This window comes from Marmota monax, unplaced genomic scaffold, assembly GCF_021218885.2.
Source record: "Marmota monax isolate L192 unplaced genomic scaffold, Marmota_monax_Labrador192_F-V1.1 WCK01_AAM20220418_F8-fsc00057, whole genome shotgun sequence".
NCBI lineage: Eukaryota > Metazoa > Chordata > Mammalia > Rodentia > Sciuridae > Marmota > Marmota monax.
This window is the reverse complement of record NW_026693933.1, coordinates 3,255,186-3,276,328: the sequence shown is the minus strand read 5'-3', so window position 1 is coordinate 3,276,328 and position 21,143 is coordinate 3,255,186. Positions and strand designations below refer to the sequence as shown.

The 21,143-nt window shown below is 37.4% G+C and overlaps 1 protein-coding gene across 1 annotated transcript in view; it reads right to left on the bottom strand.

The window, feature by feature from the left end:
• Nucleotides 1-18,994, bottom strand: part of Tspan13 (tetraspanin 13) — a 30,896-nt gene extending 11,902 nt beyond the window's left edge. The window contains exon 1 of the mRNA XM_046463648.2: nt 18,713-18,994. Within this exon, the coding sequence (XP_046319604.1) occupies nt 18,713-18,775 (63 nt within the window). The 5' untranslated portion in view covers nt 18,776-18,994. The remainder of the gene's footprint in view (nt 1-18,712) is intronic.
• Nucleotides 18,995-21,143: the final 2,149 nt, after the last annotated feature.

The following is a 21,143-nucleotide window of genomic DNA, read 5'->3' as shown; positions in this document are numbered from 1 at the left end:
AGCTTCTAGAGGTTTCCAGCATTTCTTGGTACACAGTCCCTGTTCCCCGTTCAAAGTCAGCAGTGTGGCCTCTTCAAATCTCAGACTACAATCTACTTCTCTCGGCACATCTCCTTTTCTGACTCTGACCATTCTGCCTACCACCTATAAGAACTTTTGTGATTATATAAGTCTTATTCAGATGATCCAGAATAACCTCCTCATCTCCAAGGTCTCAATTCAATCAAATCTTCAAAATCCCCTTTGCTATGTGAGGTAATATACTGGCAGGTTCCAAGGATTAGGATGTGGACTCCCCTGAAGGCAATCAGCACTCAGTCTACCACAGAGAGTAAGAACATGGGCAATTGAGTTACCCTAGAATCTTTCCTGCTACAAATATTTCAAAACCTCAAAGAAGATTGTAACATTTTATTGAAATATATATGTGAGCTCGAAGTAACCATGGGAAATCCCAGAGATCAGAAATGAAAGAAGAACTGAAACTTCAAGCTGTAAGCAGGCAACTGGTGAGGTGGGCCCATGAGCGGGTGGGGAAGGAGCTCCTAGATCAGAACAGTCCTTGAAGGAGAAGGACTTTGCTTTCAAGCCAAGTAGAACTAGGAAGCAGAACTGAGACCACACAGCTAGGAACTCCAAGAAGCTATTTTCTCAGTGTAAAATGTTATAGAAAAACAACAACTAAACATCCAGGAAGACAGCAAAGATTTTTTTTTAGACTCTTCACAAAATCTACAAGAAAGAGAAGCACCACTCTATATTTGGAGTTTAAATGCATACTACCCCATGCATGAAGAAATTTTCATGCCAAGTATTTCAAATAAAAGCTGGTCACAGATTGTGATGGTATTTTATGGAAGAAAAACTCATAGAAGCAATTCCAAAATGACTCAGGAGGGACATTATCAAATGACAACTCCAACACCATTTCCCCAAATTTTGTTAAAAAAATAATTATATACACCTATGTGTGACCATTGCTAACCTTAGCAAAAAACACAAAACCCATGAGAAAACAAATAAATAACTATGAGAGAGGCAATATACACAGAACAATTAGAGTTTCCAAGAACTTTAAGTGAAAAGAAATAAATGGACTATATATACTTAAGCTAATATACTTAAGCTAACTAAATAGATTTAAGAAGGAGGAGGAGGAGGAGCAACAACAACACGATTTGGAAAAAAAAAAAACAAAAACATATTTTTAAAATGCACTCAAAAAAGAGCCAGAGCTGGGGATATAGCTCAGTTGTTAGAGTGCTTGCCTTGCATGCACAAGACTCTGGGTTCAATTCCAGCACCACCACAAAAAAAAAAAAAAAAAAAAACCACAAAGAAGAAACATAGTAGAAAAGATAAAACATAACTTACAAAGATAACAATGGACCTTAAGCAAAATTATTTTTAAGAAAAAGAATAAGAGTAAATACCTTAAAATTTCCGTAACAAATAGCTATCAAAATTTCAGAGCAAAAATCACTCAGTTACAAAACAAATACTTCCTTCAAAACTCAAGAATAAGTTCACTTCTTCTACACAGCACTGTAGCAAGGTCTCAGACAACTGAGAAAGAGTGAACAGGAAAAAAAAAATGTGTGGGGCACAAGAAGCACTGCTGGCATTATTCAAAAATTAGCACAAATATGTAAACAGGAAATCCTAAACATTTGCAAATTACTAAAATTGATAAGAACCAGCAAAATTGCTATAACAGGATCAATATGCAAAAGTCAATAGCATGCTCATTCAACAAAAATATTTTAAAAATATTTTTCTTAGGATTCAACTTGTAATAGGCCCCCAGGGTACAAGGTACATACAAATAAATTTAACAAAAGCAGCATAAGACCTTCTGGAGCAAATTGTGAAATGAATTGAAGAACATGATGAAGATCTAAATTAAGAGCTATATCTTGTGCATACAAGAAGGGACACTCACAATAGGGTACTAACTCATCCCCTTCTAACCCACAAATTCAAAGTAATTCTAGGCAAAACAGTAGGGTTTTAATTCATGTGGTGTAAAGAATGGCACAAATGAGCTGGGAACACTCTGAACATTAAGGATAAATGCCCATATTTACTATACTTTTTTCAACCATGTCACCAGCTCCAGGTAGAAGAAATGTTCCTGCGGGCAAATCACACCTTGCTAAGTCATTAAATCCAACTGTCCTGAACTCTGCCTTTGACTTTTCATCCTATTCTGGAAACTTTATGCTTGATTCTGCATCTTTTGGGAATGCTTAATTCTTTAAACATTAGTAAAAATAAGCACATAAATGAAATTAAAAGAGCCAAAGAAGTGCTGGGCACGGTGGCACACCTATAATCCCAGGGACTCCACAGGCTGAGGCAGGGGGAATCACAAGTTCGAGGACAGGCTCAGCAATTTAGCAAGGCCCTGAGTAACTTAATGAGACTCTGTCTCAAAATAAAAACTAAAAAGAGCTGGGGATGTGAGTCAGTGGTTAAGCACCTCTGGGTTCAATCCCTGGTACAAAAAAAAAAAAAAAAATCAAAAGTGAAGAAGTTAAAAACCATCCTAACAAAAGTCAGAACTTACTTTAATGGTTCAGTAATTAAAACCAGGACAGGCAGATCTAAATAAGTCAACAGTGTGGTGTTTGAGAGAGCTGGAATTCTAAATCAGTAGGGAGACGGCTTCAATTAGCAGCTCTGTGACAATTACTTTCCATTGTGAAAGAGGATAGGATTAGTCCCTACCTCCTCCAATCAATTTAACCCTAAATAAAAGAAGCACAACTTGAAAGTTAAAAGAAAAAAAAAGTACAGAGAATATTGTAAAAACCTTGTGGTTAAAGAAATATTTTTAAACAAGACTCAAAAAGGTACACACTAATATGACATTTGATGTATGAAAAAAGTATTCTAAGTGTTTTACATTTATTAACCAATTTAATCTTTATAACAACCCTAGGAAGTAAGTGGTACTACAGCTTTCATTTCCCGGATGAAAACAAATTGCTCACAGAGATATTAAGTAACTTGCCCAAGGTTACACAGCAAGTAAGGGATAGAAGTAGAATATAAACATAGGCTTTCTGGCTGCTGATTCTGTACTATTACCCACTGTATACCATGATACATGTTAATTTTTTAAAATTTTATAAAATGAAAGATACAACAAATATAGGATAAGCCTAGGACTAAACATCTCCAACCCTTACAAATCAATTTAAAATGGGAAAAAGCACCCTGAAGAGTCATCAAAGGTAATAAGAGGTCATCCACTGAAGAAGAATCCAAAAAGACTACACATGGAAGATGTTAACACTCACTAAAAATCAGAAAATCAAAAGCTACATCCACGTACATGAACTCACATGCACTATATTGTCAAAAATTAGGTCCAAGGACCCCAAAGCCATGGGGATCCAGAAACCTTACAAACAGAAGTATGAAATGCTGTTGCTACTTTATAGAAAAATTTGGCAGGAAAGCTAAAGATGTGTATCCCATATTAACGCTGCAATTCTGTTTCTAGGTTAATCCCCAAGAGAACCATGCATTTCACCAACTAGCTATACACCAGGATTCTGCCGCAGCCTTGTTTGTTAATAGTGAAAAGCTGAAAACAACCTCAAACTCGTGATGAGGATTCATAGACTCTGGTATCATCACAACAGAACCCCAAATGACATTTTAATCTATTCCTATGAAATAATAAACTTCTAAAACATAAACCAGATAAGTTGTACAAATACAGATGAAACATACCATTTGTATATATTTCAAACACAAAAAACACTCAATATTCTCTATGGAGTTCAATATGTGAAGTTGTCACGGATTTCATAAACCTACAGATATTGACTTCAGGACAATGAAGTCCTGAAGAGGGGGAAACAGGCAGGGGCTGGAAAGGGGCCCTGTCCCACCACTGCAATCCTTCACCTTTCAAAACAGGAGCCTGGCAGAGTACCAGCATCTGCGAAGTCTCTCTGGTGGGTTCACAGGGCTCTAGCATGTTATTTTCTGTGCATATCAATTACTTTTTAATTAAAACTAGAAAAAAAATTTTGAAACTGCTTCTTAAAGGAACACCAAGTCTAAATTCTGCTTTTTGGCTTTACTCTACAAATCGGTCCATTTTTTCCTCATCTAGCCTTCGTTCCTCCCATTTCCCATACCCAGTAATTTGAATGAAGATAGTCTTGCTTTTCTTTCAAATATTTTGTGTCAATTCCAATCTGAATCATCAAGTGTGGCCCACACTCCCTCCTCTAATTTGCTCCTACTTAGAAAAAAAAAAAAAAGAAAGCTTTCAAATGATGGTGGTACATACAGACCTGAAAGCAGCAAGAAATAATTTCTTGAGTCTCCACACATGTGTGACAAAAAGTCCATCACACTTGGTCTCAAGTATGAACTCACAAGTCATTTATAAGAGCCATCAAAGGTAGTATAGAACAGAGTCAACTGTCTAATCCAAAAACAAATTTTCCATCACTATAACAGTGCAATTTATCAACATGAACTTATTTGAGGTGATCCATTTTCTCATTAAACTCCCCAAATATTTTTCATTTAAAAAAATTGAAAACAATGTATTTGTGTAAGAGTGATATTTCTATGACACAACAAAAATCTCCCAAATGTTCATAACTTGTTTAACTTTTTAAGTTAAAAATTGCACATAAAAACTTTAAATATGCCCCTAAGATTTGATTACTGGTATTTTGTTAACTTTTACTAAAGGAGATCCTTTTAAAGATAATAATGAAACAATTTATTTCTGAGCAGTGGTAATTACATGTTATCATTGGTTTGCAATTTTGAAGGGGAAGTTAAAAGAATTCTTACAAACTAGTGATCTAAAAATTATTGATTCAAATAAATTAATCCTAACTGCATAATTAAAAAGTCTAAGCTTGTCACTGTAACTTGGTAGACAAAGGAACTGCAAAGAATCCTTTGTTCAATTATAATAACAGTTTCCTTATGAAACCAATTGTAATAGAAAGTAAATTTAGACCCATGACAAATAGTTTCCTTCCTTTGGGAGACAGAATACTGATAAAAACAGATTATGGATCTGTTAACTCCTTGATAGTGATGTTTTTATGAGCAGGAAGCACCGACCTTTCCTGTTTTCTCTTTAAAACAAAGAAAAGTTGACCATGTAAAAAGAGCTTTAAGAGAGAGTTTAAAAAGCTGTAATGGAAAAGGCACACCACAGCAAGATGTGTAAAGCTGTTACAGTTTCGCCAAGCTAATCCCAAAGATGTATGTAGCAGCGGCAAAACTACCAGCTCATGCAAGAGTAGATTCTGAAGGTAAATAAATAGAATCTCATGAAAGGGATATAGAGATCCTCAGCCAATACTTGTAAGACAGCACAAAAACACAGAACCCCAGGACCCAAAGGTACTTGGTCAGTCATCTTAATGTATCCCTTCATTTTAGAGGTGAAGGCATCACAGTAGCAAGGTGACATCCAAATGATGCAGTGGTAGAGTTGTAGCAAACTTCCTGTTTGGTGCATTTTTCCCTCCACATAGGACTATATCCTAGTGCCTAGCAATGTACTTAAGAAATAGTTAACACAATATCAAAAATGACATTACAATATATAAGAAACTGCAGTTCTTGCTCTGTACCCCAGATCAATGTTTGAATAGCATCTTTTTAATTTACTTCCTATGAGATTTGACTGCACAGTAATGTGTAAAAGAACAATAAATCCCTCTTCTCATATGACCTTTCCATTAGTTAACTACCAAATGCTATCTTACCCTTTTTGTGTTTTATTATTCTTTTATCTGAATAAAAAATTCTGCCACATACACCTACATTCACACACAAACACAAGAGTACACACTGGGTTACCTAGGCTGGAGGAGGAAGACATTCTCCTTAGAATGGAGAGACTTTATCTCTGAGGTCACTGTAGTAAACAAAAAATGTTTGAAACTAATCAACTATGTGTTCATGCCCCTTTTGGATTGATACTTGAAATACTACTAAAAAAAAAAAGAAAGAAAGAAAAAAAAGAAAAGAAAAATAGATACACAAGGTTCTTTATTATCTAGCATTAAGTGTTAAAATGTTAAGCCATGACACTGTCTTTCAAATAAAGAAGAAACTTCTAGAATATTCTAGAATTAAAGAGAACCAAACAATTGCTGCCCAGAAGAAGAATAACCTTTGTAATGGACATACGTCACTTTTGCAACTTAGCACATATATTTCTTATCCTAGTGCTTTCACTTTTTTGCTGAAATAGAAAAGAGTGATTACCAGAGCCTGGGAAGAGATGGGGTGAGGAAGGGAAGAGAAATATAGAGATGACTAATGGGTCAGGGGTATAGTTGGATAGGACAAATAACTTCTAATGCTTTACAGCACAGTACATTACCTATGGTTGACAACAATTAATTGAACATTCCATGATAGCTAATTGAGGATTCTGAATGATCTGCACAATCTACATCTGAGGTGATGAAGTCAATTTCTTTGATCTGAACATCACACATTGTATATATATGAACTGAAATGTTACACTGTAGCACATTAAATACCTACAATTGCTACGTGTCCATTTAAAAACCTTTTTAAAAATGTTTATAGAAGAGCTCTCTAAAGCTTCTTGATCCAAAATCAAAAAAAAAAAAAAAAAAAAAAAAAGGTGTTAATGAGCCACAGTAACATCCTAGGCCATATTTTTTCTCCAAACACACTCCCTTGGCTTACTAACTTTACCTCCATCCTAAATTTTACTGCTGAGTAGGTCAGTAGTTATCTACAGATTTGGAATTGAGGTTGAGAGAAGAGAGGAATTACAAAAAAGATGGGGAGATTTCTGTGGGTAATGAAAATGTTTAAGGTCTTGAATTTGGTGATGGGGTCACAGACGCACAAATATACCAAAACTTACCAAATGCTACACTTTAAGTCTACATGGTCAATAACACCTCAATAAATCTGCCCCGCTCCCCAGCAAGACAAAACCTCAGAAGGAAAAGCATTTTAGAGCATCATCTTTCTTCTGGCATGAACAAATTCTGGTGCCTAAGAAAGGCACATGCCAAATAGGACTGGACAGAAAAACAGATGGAGACTAGGTACCTGACAGCATGCTTGGGTTGTGTACCTTGCCTGGGGGTTGCCCACCTCCTCACCTATTTCTCAATGGAAACAATGAACTTGGCCATTTTAAGCAGTGGTATAGCTGGGCAGCTATTCTTGCAACTGAAATGTTCCTATTGCTGTCTTGAATGTGTCCTCCAAAAACTTGAAACGTTAGAAACAGGATCCTCAAATCCATGTTTTGGTGATATCTGTAAGTGGAGATTTGGGGAGGTTATTAGAGTTAGATGAATTCTTGAGGGTGGGGGGCCTTGAGGAGGGGATTAGAAGCTTTATAACAGCCAAGTGTCAGGGTTTGGGACTCTGAGGCAGGAAGAGCTAAAGTTCAAGGTAAACCTCAGCAAGGTTTAGTAAGACCCTGTCCTAAAATTTAAAAAAGACTAGGGATATAACTCAATGGTAGAGCACCCCTGAATTCAATCCCCAGTACGGAAGGAAGGAAGGAATTTTTTAAGAAGAGAATGGACCTGAGTTTGTATATACCCACTCTCTTGCCATGTGATACCTTCCTCCATATTATGATGCAGCAAGAAGACCCTCACCAGATGCAGCCCCTCAATCCTGAGTTTTCCAACCTTCAGAACTGTGAGGAATAAATTTATTTTCTTTATAAATTATCCAGTCTGTGGTGTTCTGTTTTAGCAATAGCAAATAAACTTAAAACACTCACATGGTGGTCTTTGTTTAAAGCCAATCCAACTAGGTCATTCCTGGGCTGGCTACCCTTTGTTTCTTGTTTTAGGATAAAGTCTACCTAGGCTCTTAAATTCCAGCATGTGAAAGGCCTGGATGACTCCTAGAGGTAATTCATTAGTCATTAATCCCCACCCCCATTCGTTGAATTCCTTTAAGGGGCCCTCTACATGTTAAGTGCCATTCAATCAAGGCACATATTGATCTTATATTCCTAGCACCTGGCTATGTGCCTAGTACTGAAGAGATACTCAAGATACACTGCTGAATGAAAAAGTTCTAGATATGGCTCATTATACTTTAAGGATGGGCAAATGTTTATTCACCAGCCTATACAATACTTGGGGGGAAGAAATTCAGTCTGATAATGTCCCAGATTATTCTTCATAATACATAACCTATAAAAGTGATTTTCATTCTTTGATCAAATATCCACATTTCAAAAATAAGATGAAAAATCAGATTTGAATGTTTCTTAAACAGTTAACATTTTTCTGAGCACAAAAGTTCTACTAGAGTAAGTAAATTGCTAAAAAAAAAAAACTTAAAATATTTCAAAACACTGGATTAGATGTTGTAATTATTCAAAAATGTTTTTCTAGCAATAAAGTAAGAGAGAAGTTACATTGGTAGTATAAGGCAAGAAAATTTAGGTCATTATTAAGATACAGGAGAACTACACCACCGAAATGTAATGCAGCATCCACTGACATGGGAAGAAGAGTCCCAGACCACCTTCCTCCAGATGCTTCACCATTTATGAGTAAACACGTTTGAAAACTAAACTCTTTCCTAAATTATTAAATGTGGAAAAATAAAAAAGCAATTCAGAGATCAAGCATGTGTTTCTATGATGCCAAACATCTGGATGGAAATGTGAAAACTCTATAAATAATCCAGATATTGCTAAATAGTGTGAAAGCCAAAACCTCAGTTCTTCCATTGCTTTCATTCTTTAAATCATAGAAAAACCCCAAAGTGTTCTTGCACATATTTTTCTTCCTTATGGTTCTCCATAGTGCCATTGCTTTTATTTTTACTAGCCAGAAAATACAGAGCATATTGTAACTCTTGAAAAGAAATTACATAAAGGGAACTGAAAGTGAGGGATCCTGACTTGTCATTCTCCAAGGTTAATTAGTTTGCAATGGCACTCACAGCTGGCAAGAAAGTTCCTATCCCACCCTACCCTTCCTTCTTTGCAGCAGTTAGTTCTAAATGACAAGAAGTGAAGTTACAGGCAGGACAACCCTGCACTGATCCCTGCATTCAATTAACTAAATGCCAACCATGTGCCATGGCTGTGCTGTGCACAAAGGAAAGCGAGAATGATTGGGACACAGTCCTTACTGTTGACAGGCTTATAGGTATCTCAAGAAAAATAAAAGGGGTACCTGCTCTTTCCAATGACTTCATTGCTAAATTCAAGAATTAAGTTTTGGTCCTCATCTCAGCAGCAGCACTTGACACGCATGTTCAATACCACCTTCGTAACTCAGTTTGCATTTGGTGTCTAGGATGCCAAACCCTACCAGGTTTTCCTCCTACCTGACCAACAATTCCTTTCTCCACTCCTTTGCAGAATCTGCTTTGTCTCCTAGACCACTTAATGGACGAATGTCACTGCTTCAATCCATGGCTGCCCTTTTCTATATAACCTCACTAAATTGTTGGTTTAATTCAATCTCAACTCTGTAAATAACATTCTCTATGCTGACAGCTCTCTGCATTTAAATCTCCTGACAGCCCTCTCACCTGAACACCAATGTTCTTAGTCTGTGCCACCTGACCTCTCCACTTGGGTACCTATTGGCAAAAAATCTAATATTAAACCCCTGATTTTCATCCCAAATCCTACTTAACTGATAGCCTTCCCCGGCCCAGTTTATGGTGTATCTATCCTGCCAGTTGCTTAGGTCATAATTACGTGTAATCTGTAACTCATCCCTCTCTCTCACACTCCATTTCCAATCCATCAGGAAATATTGTTGACCTCACCCTAAAGAAAGATACAGAATCTATTTCTTTCACTTTCATTACTACCATACTGGTCCAAGTCTCCATCATCTCAGGCCTAAATTACATCAATATCCTTCTAATTAGTTGTACTGCTTCAGCCCAGGCTCTTGAATACAATTCTCAATAAAAGAGCAGACAATCTTTTACATAAAAATCATAGCCAGGCACAGTGGCACATAATTCCAGCGACTCAGGAAGTAAGGCAGGAGGATCTCAAGTTCAAAGCCAGCCTGGGCAATTTACTGAGATACTACTTCAAAATAAAATTTTTTAAAAAATGAGGATGTAGAACAATGATAAAGAACCCCTGAGTTCAATCCCTTCTATGAGAATTAGATAGATAGATAATCATCAACCCTCAGGCCAAACATACCAATGGTGCCCCTTTTTGTTTGGTATACAAGCTCAAGTCCTTATACTACCCTCCAGACCATTTATATTCCAGGTCCCTTAATTTCTCTGACCTCAGTTCTACCACTGTACTTCGGATTGGTGTTCCAGCCACACCTGACTCTTCACACTAGGAATACTTCTCCATCAGGGTTTTTTTCAAAGGCTGGTCCCTCTACCTGAAACACTTTCTCAAGACATTTATCCTTCACCTCCTTCAAACCTTTCTTCCAATGTGGTCTTCCCAAGAGAGCCAACTGTAACCATTATAGGTAAAACTCTATATCCCTTCTCCCCCACCAACTCCACTGCCCCACCATGTTCATTCCCTACATTCTGCTTCATTTTTCTCCAGGACACTTTTTTATGATGTATAATTTACTTATTTACTTATAATCTGTCTGCCCCTATATAATTAAGCTCCATAAAGGGCATCTTGGTTTGTTTTGTTTCCAGCTGTTGTTGCTCAATTAGTATTTATGATTGGAAAGAATAAAAGAAAATGACTTAGGTTCATCTTATAACATATTCATATTAGACTCACAATATAAAGAACCCCTGCCAAAAAAATTATGGTATAATTTATAACTTTACTGGAATAGATTTGTTCATGTGAAAGGCTACAGAAAACTCTCAGAAGTGTTTAAAAGGTTGTCCAACAACGGAACAAAAAAGTAATTCAAGAAAAATTAGATTCTACAGTGGATTAAAAAAAAAAAAGGATTCCTACTTAATATTAATTTTTAATCTACTGCTAACTTACATGCTTTAAAACATCAGGCCATGGGTTAGGGGTGTAGCTCAGCATAGAGAGCCTGACTAGAATGTAGGAGACCCTGGGTTTGATAACCCAGAAGCAAACAATAAATAAATAAATGATTGACTATGCTTCTGGATTTAACACCACCCCACCCCACCCCACTCCCAGTGCAAGAGATGGACCTCAAATCTCGCACATGATAGGCAAGAACTCTACCACAGAGCTACATTCCCAGCCCTGGATTTAACTTTGATCACAGTGGGCTAAAAAGAATAAGATACAGTTTTCCAGAAGTTTTCCTGATGTGAGAAAGAACAGCTGGAAAAGGAGCAACCAATTCTGTAAATTTGACTTGCAAAGTATTTAGAAAACAATTCTGTGTTACCCCAAAATAAAAATAACCACAGGTTTGGGGCCTGGGTTGTGGCTCAATGGTAGAGTGCTTGCCTAGCGTGCATGAGGCACTGGGTTCAATCCCCAGCACCACATAAAAATAAAAACAAATAAAAGTATTGTGTCCCTCTATAACTAAAAAAAATATATATTTAAAAAAATAACTACAGGCTTAATAATGCAAAAAGAGGGAGTATATAGATCACAGAGAAAGCTATGCTTTATGTCAACCAGAAAATAATGGTCTCACTGAGAGGACAAGAACACAGCTGTCTACAATACACAGCACTGGTAAATCAACAGCAACGACAGAGTAAAAGAAAATCTGACGACAGAAGTTCTCAGCTCTTACTGTAATCCACAAGTAGTTAAAGAAACATGAAAAAGAAAAATTGCATGCCCTCTGTCTCCCCAAACTGTTCTGGGACAGCACTCAAGTATTAAGAGAACAGAGAGAAAATTTGAAAATAAATATTTCTGCAAGGTATAGTGGTACATATAATCCCAGAGATTCTGAACACTGAAGCAGGAGGATCACAAGTTCAAAGGCAGCCCCAGCAACTTAGCAAGATCCTAAGCAATTCAGCAAGACCCTCTCTCAAAAGTAAAACAAATAAAGAGTTGGGGATGTGGCTCAGTCATAAAATACCCCTGGGTCAAATCCCTGGTACCAAAAAAATAAAATAAAATAAAGATTCCTTCCTGATAGAGCAGGCTTTATTGAATAACTTTCCAAAGACAGAGAAGAGCCTAGTATTAGCAAAAACAGGTAGGAAAGGGCACAATTGTATTGCCAATCCAAGCATAAAGCAATGTACATAGGAGGTCAGAGGGTGGTGAAAAATCTCAAATGGCCTGCTAAAGAACTTGTTCTCCTCTGGTTTTCATACGTTTTTAAAAGTGGATTTGGATTATTTCTTTTACAGTGTGGTAAAATGGTTTGTATGTGAATTCAGCTCAATGTAAGAAGGAATATGGATCAGACCCAACCTGCCTTCACCAAAAACTCAAATGTGTTTGAAATGATGACACCCATGGTGACTTACATTAGGACAATAAGATGTTCAAACCTCACTTTTCAACAATGGGCTGAATTTTCCCCAAAATTAATTATTTCTTTCTTTGGAAATGTCTTTAATAATTTTGTAGTTAAAATTTGTGAATGTCAGTAAGCTCATTTTAAATGAAAAATGGCATGAATAGGACATTTTTGTTACTGTATTTTTTAAATCATAAGGTGGAAAATTTTAGGAATATATTTGGCACAAAACCAGATTATAAATATCAACATAATGATATCCTCTGAAAATTCCACCTTCTGTAAGTAGTGAATCATTTTTACTTAAAATGCAAGTAAATATTCAGAACCAATTAAATTCATTCATCCAGTAGTTTGAATGACAGAGATAATGCTACGAATCTAATTACATTAAAATATTAAACTAGAATAATTTTTTAAATGGCCAGAACTTTTAAAAATGTCAAATGCAATAATTTGAAAGCAACTGCAGTAAGTACATTTTTTTTCTTTGGCTGAAGTACTAGTATTTCTTCATTTGAGTTATGACTGAACAAAAATTACAAATCTCCAGCATTCTAGTGACCACATTAGGACTCAGGAAAAAAAAAAAAATGCACAAAACTAAGTCTAAAATGTAAACCTTGCAATTCCAAATTTATACTTCCCACACCTTAATAATTTTTTTCTTAGAACTAAAAGATTTATTTCATTTTGAGGATATGAACTTTTTTCCTTTCTAGAGTCCATTGACTTAACTGAAGCCTGAATGTGTTTAAAACCCCAGAGGGCTGGAGATATAGCTCAGTTGGTAGAGTGCTTGCTTTGCATACACAATCCCCAGCACCATAAAAAAAAAAAGAAAGAAAAAAGAAAAAATTTAGATCTTGGGGGCATATGCCTGTAACCCCAGTGGCTCAGGAGGCTGAGGGAGGAGGATCATGAGCTCAAAGCTAGCCTCAGCAAAAATGAGGTGCTCAGCAACTCAATGAGACGCTGTCTCTAAATAAAATACAAAATGGGGCTGGGGATGTGGCTCAGTGGTTCAGTGCCCCTGAATTCAATCCCCAGTACCAAAAAAAAAAAAAAAAAAAAAAAAATCCCAATAGTTTGAAAATCTTTTTATTGTAGCATGCTGATTTATAATTAGGAAATGTAAAATAATTCACCTTTTTCCACCAGAACCTGTAACAACTCATTTTATTTCTGTAATATATCCAAAGCATTTATATACATCTTACTTTGACTGCAACTGCAAGAGGGAAGAATAGAAAATATTACTGATTTATAAATGAAGAAACTGAAGATGAAATAAAATAATTTTCTAATTCTACCTAAGTCTAAGGGGTAGAATTAGAAAAGTTGAGTTTTCTTTATAAATCTGATGATTTTTCTCTCCATAAATTAGTCTTTTTTTTTTTTAATCTGGAAAACATGGCACACTGTATCTATTATAAAATGCATCTCAATTTCAGAAATGTTAAAATGTAAATCAACGTGTCTCAGAATTGATAAAATTGGGGGGGGGGGGAAGTATCAAGGATTGAAATCAGGGTCACTTAACCACGGAGCCACATCTTCAGGGCTATTTTGTATTTTATTTAGAGACAGAGTCTCACTGAGTTGCTCAGTGCCTCGCTTTTGCTAAGGCTGGATTTGAACTCAGGATCCTCCTGCCTCAGCCTCCGGAGCCACTGGGATTACAGGCTTGTGCCTCTGTGCCCGGCCTTAAATTAGTATAATTTTTGATGTTACGTGAGAATTTTTTCAAAATAATCAAATATTTAGGGGGAAAAAGAGACAAACTTGGAATGATGTTAGAAGAATGAACACACAAAAATAAACTTCTGAAATTTCCTTCGTGATTTTAAGATCATGAGTTATTTGTTCTTTGGGTTCTTCTTTTTGGGGGGGCAGAACTGAGGACTGAACCTACAGGCAATTTATTACTGAACTACATCCTCAGTCTTTTTAGTTGTTTTTATTTTGAGACAGGGTCTTGCTAAGATGCCTAGGCTGGGCCTTGAATTTGCCATTCTCCTGACTCAGCTTCCCTGAGCCACTAGGATTACAAATATGTGCCTCTGCAACTGGCTTATTCCTTACAGTCTTAATTAAAACCCATATATATTAACCCATTAGTATTTATATTTTTTTCACATACATTTTACATATATACTTCTTACAAATGTGTATGTGTGTGTGTAGATATGTATGTGTATAATATACACATACATATATATGAACCATCCGTCAGTTCAACTCTTAAAGGTCCCAACACACTAAACACATTTGTGGTCATACTTTCAATTTGGTTCCATTTAACAAAGTCAGCTACCCAACTACTTTTCTTTCTTTCATTTAAAAAAAAAAAAAATAGATCTTTATTCTCAGGTTAAGAAGTACAAGGAGTTGTACTATAAAACTTCAAAATATAGGGCAGTGGATGTAGTTCAATGGTAAAGCACTTGCCTAGCATGTGCAAGGCCCTGGGTTTGATCTCCATCCAACACCAGGAGAAAATAACAAAAAAACAACAACCAAAAAAAAAAAAAAAAAAAAACTTAAAATATTACATATTTTAATACATTTCATATTTTCCCAATAAGTCACTATGTATATTTTTAAAAGTTCTTTTCTACTATTTGTCAAAATATTTCCAATCTAAAATATTCATATAAAAACATACTATTAAAATAAATCATTTTCCCAAACATGTTTTATTTATATCCTAAATAATTTCAAAGAAATTACACACTAAATTCTATATTTTCCCAATTCAATCACACCTTTATTCCCCTCCCACAAAGACCTTCCCCATTCCTAAATTTCATGGCACCTAAACCCTTACACACAATTTCTTCAACTAGATGTTGTCTTTTCCAAACAAGCATTCATGTTTGTATGTATTTATTTCCCACAATTTTTAGTACAGTACACACAGTAGGCAAATGTTTATAGACTAAATATAGTTCTTGACCTCATATGCACAAGAGGTTTGGCCAACCTCAGTGGCACACACCTGTAAACCCCCATGGCTCAGGAGGCTAAGACAGGAGAATCATAAGTTCAAGGCCAGCTTCAGCAACTTAGTGAGACCCTGTCTCACAATAAAAAATAAAAAATGAGCTGAGGATGTAGCTCAGTGGTAAAGCACCTCTGAGTTAGATCCCTAGTAACCCATCCCTCAAAAAAGAGGCTTCATAAAAACATATTGATTTTAAAGCCCTGTTTGATTTGCTGCTGTGTTTCCAGTCAGGAAATAAAGCCTGTCATACAGTAGGCACTCAAACAATATTTGTTGAATGAAGAAACTTTAATCATCTTTAAATATTGGAAGTTTTTTGGGGTGGGGATGTAGCTCAAGCGGTAGCACACTCGCCTGGCATGCGTGTGTCCAGGGTTCGATCCTCAGCACCACATACAAACAAAGATGTTGTGTCTGCTGAAAACTAAAAAAATAAATAAATATTAAAATTCTCAAAAAAAAAAAAAAAATATTGGAAGTTTTGAAGCAAGTCACTTTCCCTGACAACACCATGAAGATGGATTAAGAGACTGTAACTTTCACTTTTTATTCTATACTTATAAATTATTTACATATACCACAATAACTTATGGTTGTTCACTACTAGGGATCTCCTTTAATAATAATAACTAAGACAGAAAAAAAACAATTAAAAAAAATCACCCATTAAACTTTCTCATAGTCATCAAGTATCCAAGACAAGTTTGGGGATGTTCCTTCCACCATGTTCTAGTGACATGTTTCTGGGCTAATCATGAATCTAGCACTAATCTCAGTTTCATCAGAAGCCTACCTGAGAATCCAGAGTCCAGTTGTAGAGTCCTTAGTTCCTCAGAAAAGCGCTTCCACACAAGGAATGATGCCCTAGATAGGTCACGGTCTTTACACCTGCCATTCCCATAAGCAATCCTGGTTTTACTAATTCTTTTAGAAATGACCTCCAACCTAATCCTGCAGCTTTGAACATATTTTAGAGGCAGAGACCAAGGTAGGATTAGAACCTACAAAAGACTCTTTTATTCATGTTTTATAAATAAATGCCTTCCAAGTCCCCAAGTTCAACCCTACATCCACCCACCTCACATTTTTTTCATGTTAAAATGTTGAGAGAGAGACCAGGGCAGATACAGAATCTAAATAATAGCTATAGAATATTTCCCACATCTATTTAAGATCTAGTATAACTTTGCCTGTCATTCATCTCCAATTTAAATTGCCAAAGTTATTTTAGACTATTCCCAAAAGCATAAGAAGTGGCCACTAATTCATTTTAAGAAATGTCCCTTTGTCTATCTAAAAAGTCTAGGGTTTAAAAGGACAAACCATTTTTATATTCCCATGAATTTCCAATTAATTTTTTTGGTACCAGGGTCCAATTAAGTTTTACCACATAGCTATTAAATAAACAGAATATGCTTTGGAGGAAAATAATTTAGAATAGATATTAGTCTTAATAGATTCCTTTTTAAAACTTTCTATCTCCCTACTGTCCTGATATGCTATAAATACAATTAGAAATGATATATCTTAAAAAAGCAATAGAACTTGATTTAAAAATAACTTGCATGCATATATATGTGTATGTGTATGTATATATATATATATATATATATATATGTGTGTGTGTGTCTGTGTATGTATAAACATTACATAGACTCTGTAGACATTCTACTGTGTACAATCAGACACTGTAAGAGTAAATGTCTGGTGAGCAGGGGGAAGCATCAACAGGAGGAAAAAACAAATAAGAACACAAAATAGAATGTAAAGTTCTAAGCAGACCATTCATGCTAATAAAAGAAAATATCTTAAGTGTTCATCAGCATTTATTTAACAAATAATGATAGGCATGCCTCAGGTGAAACAGGTAGATTTTGACAAAAAAAAAAAATTGACATGTATCCACAATTACAAGCAGCTGAACCACCAGATGTTCTAGTATTTTTTTCCTCAAGACAAGTAAGAACTATGTTGAGGAGATCCCTACTAACTAGCTAGAAAAGCATACTCTATGCCTGTTTTTGCCCTGCCTTCCAAGCTTTGCCATCATGTTCACAGGGGGAAAAAATGGTAAAATGACCCAACCTCTGTGTTGGTGACCACAAGACAGCCTCTCTATTCCAAGGACGTAACCTAAGCTTGCACAGATGCCTAGCTCTCTGCTAATGCAGGGGAGCTGGGTTTGTTTTCAGGGTGGGTGTTGCAAAGCACCAGGTGTATTTATAGAAAGGAGCAAGATATGATGGAGGGATGATGACAGAAGAGGAAGTTTCACCCAGTAGAGAGAGCCTATAGAAAGATCTGGATTCCACAGCATAGGTCTCTTTTCTGATTCACCACTTACCAGCTATGAAAACTTATTAAAACCTTTTTTGGTCTGTTACCTTGTGTATACAATTTAGACAAATCCCCTTACCTCGAATGGTTGTCAGGAAGTCGAACAAATATCGTGTATGAAACCTAGGATATGATACGCATGCAATAAACGTCAACTTGTCATCCTCTTGTCAGTCCAAAATTGCGCCTCAAAAATCACAAAGATAGCTTGCAGCGTTAAAACTATGAGGCCTACGATGGTTGGCAGAGAAGAAACGACTTGGGTGGAGGCTATCTTATTTACTGGAGGACTTCTCTTAAAATGGAGTTAGGATATTGATAAGCGGGGGAGGGGTGGGGAACACATGGAAAAACCATCAAGTATGAGCAAAACTGGCAATAACATTTACAAAAAGACAGCCCTTTATGTAAGCACCAAACTTCGGAAGCTGCGCATATCCTCAGAACCTACTCGGTGGCCTCAATTCAAATTACAAGAGCACGCAGAGCTAACATAGAGGTACACTATCTGTACGCCCCCAGTCAGTTTCAGACCACGCCATTCAGCAAAACTGTCCTCAGACCCCGGGTGCTCTCCCGTCTCCAAACCCGTTCCATATGGGTTCGGAAGCCAGGAGCTAGCGGCAAAAGGAATCAGGATGAGAAAATGGGGAGGTCTGGTTAAATGCCTGAAAAACAAGGCGGTGGGTGAGGGGGCGGGGTGGAGCAATGTGGCAGAAACGCGGCCAGCTAGCCTGAAAGACCGCGGCTTCACAATGAGCCAAAGGAAGAGACTGCGACATGCGCCGGCTCCAGGTCCCGATCAGGGACTGATGGTTAGGCCGGGGGCGCGCAGAGCGTGGGAAGACGGGAAGTGGGGGGGGTGGCTGGGACGAAGCGAACGAGTCTGTGGCCAGACAGGGAAGACCAGAGGCGCCCAAGCAGGTGCAAAGCACCCAGGCCGGCTCGGGATACTTACCGTGTAGAGCAGGTTGAGGGCGCACAGGCAGTTCTTGGAACACGCGAAGCCCCCGCAAACCATCTTGGAGCCTGTGTTTGCCGGCAGCTTCAGGTAAATGCCACTGTAGCGGGGCCTTCCGGGAAGCCTCTTTGTCCTTGACTTGAGGGCCTGGCCGAGGCTACACGGCAGCGCCAACGCGGGCTGGGGGCTAGGGACTGGGGCTGCAGTGCCCGGCACGCCCGCGGCTGCACAGACCCGCTGTGGAACCTGCGGCCGCCGCAGCTCCAGCGGGAGCCGGAGTCCCGCCCAGCTCCCCCGCCTCGCCCCGCGCTCTGATTGGCTGCTGGCTGGGAACAAAGGTAGAAATATGCAAATAAATGCGCTCTGCCAGCCGGGATCCGGGAGGGGAGGGGCGGTCCTGGGCTAGGAAGAGAGGGGCGGGGGCCGTTGGGGAGGGAGTCGGAGGCCAGAGCTTGTGGCCTCCATGTCATTTCCCCCGGAGCAGGTGAGGAGCCGAGGGTGGGGCTCCAAGAGATCCACGTTGGCAGGGAGAAATATGACAGCGCCTTTCGATTCTTGGACCCGGCGGATGACGTGGCACCATTTTGAATGAGATTTTAAAATTAAGCACCTGGCCTTGTTTCAATGAAAGAATGAACGCAAGAATGTGAACGATTTAAAAGAAGGGATGAAGAGGGGACAAATGAGAGGAAGAAAATAAGCGAAAGAATAAAAGGAAGAAGTAAAATCTTTTTTCTTTCAGAAAATAGGTAAGGAATGTGGCCTATAATTATGACCAGTGTCCGATCAGAAAGACTTATTCTATAGGGATTTGCAAAATACTAATAAAGTATGAATACATGAATGCAAAAGAAAATCAAGAGTGATTATTTTTATGGTCATTTCCTGAATTTCAGTAAGTTTTGTTTTTGTTTTTCACGAATAGGAACTGTGAAAACCTTTAAATAAGTTTTCACCTCAGTTAATTATCACTTCATTACATGTCTACTTACAGAAATGCATCTTGAATCCTCAATTCCTCACCTGTAATCCAGATATTAAAAGTGTGTCAAGCTGCTGAAGTTTGGGGGGTGGACGATTGGTTGTCTATTTTTGTTTTTTGTTTGGTTTGGTTTGGTTTGGTTTGTTTAAGACAGTCTCTTGCTAAGTTGCTCAGGCTGGCCTTGAACTTATTTTCCTCCTTCCTCAACCTCTCAGCCTCCCAGGCCTGGGCCACCACAACCAGCCAGATCTGATAGTTTTAAACACTGTGTTCCAGGAATGAAGCTAAACCAATAAAAGTTCAGTTATTTTGTAGTACCTTTTGCCTAACAGAGGCTTTTATAAAGAGATTTTTGAATTTATAACACTTATATGAAACCTACAGTTTTATATAGAGTGAGTTATATGAATGAAAATTCTAAATATGTTCAAATATTGATTTATGCCATGCGGGCATGGTTGTGCACATCTGTAATCCAAGCAACTCAAGAGGCTGAGGCAGAAAGATGGCAAATTTAAAGCCAGCCTTAGCAATTTAGTGAGATCCTGTCTCAAAATAAAAAGGGTTAAGATGTGGCTAGGTGGTTGGTTACTCATTCAAGCTATGGTTTAAAAAACAAAACAAAACAAAAGGAAAACATTAAACAAGTTAATGAAAAAATAATGTCTTCTTCTAGCCTCCTCTTACCTCCCCCATCATCACCACACCAAGGTCTCATTGATTCTTTACCTTTTGTGATCTTTTATGTATATATAGAAATATTCCAAAAATTAATCTGGAAAATAATCCTCAAATCTAAACAGTACATTAATACTCAGTTTTCCTCTTTAAAAGCCAGAAGTTTATTACAGAAGAAATGTTGGCGGGCAATCTATTCATCCTTTTCCTCTCCTTGGTGTCATGTACATTATACCAATTTCAATTACTATTCATCTAACTATGGCAACCCTCTCTGCCTTCTTTGTAGTGCCCTTCACTGTCTCCCTGTGGGTTGAATCACTTTCTTTTTCTCAGAGAAGTACCACCTATGGGTCCAGAGCCCACCAGGAAGTAGATGGTACATTCAAATAATTGTTTGATAAAGGGACCATTTTCTAAGTGTGGACATGTTGAAGGAAGCCAACAAAGTATGATGACGTAGCCCAGGGCCAGTAAGAACAGAAACTTATAATTACCCCTAAGACTGAGGGATAATTTAAGGAAGCAGTTACAGAAGCCAGGCAAGAGCTGTAATTGTAGAAAGCATCTGCAAGGAGCTATGGCCTTTGAGGAATTAATACAAATAAGCAAAATAATATTAATAATAAAAGCTATGATGGGATTTCTCTTTCCACTTTGGGTGTAGGCATTTTTTTTTCATAAGAACATTTGCTCCCACTTTAATAAACAGCAAGTTAGATAAGCTATAAAAATCATAGTTATTTTATTGATATCTAGCTTTTCCCT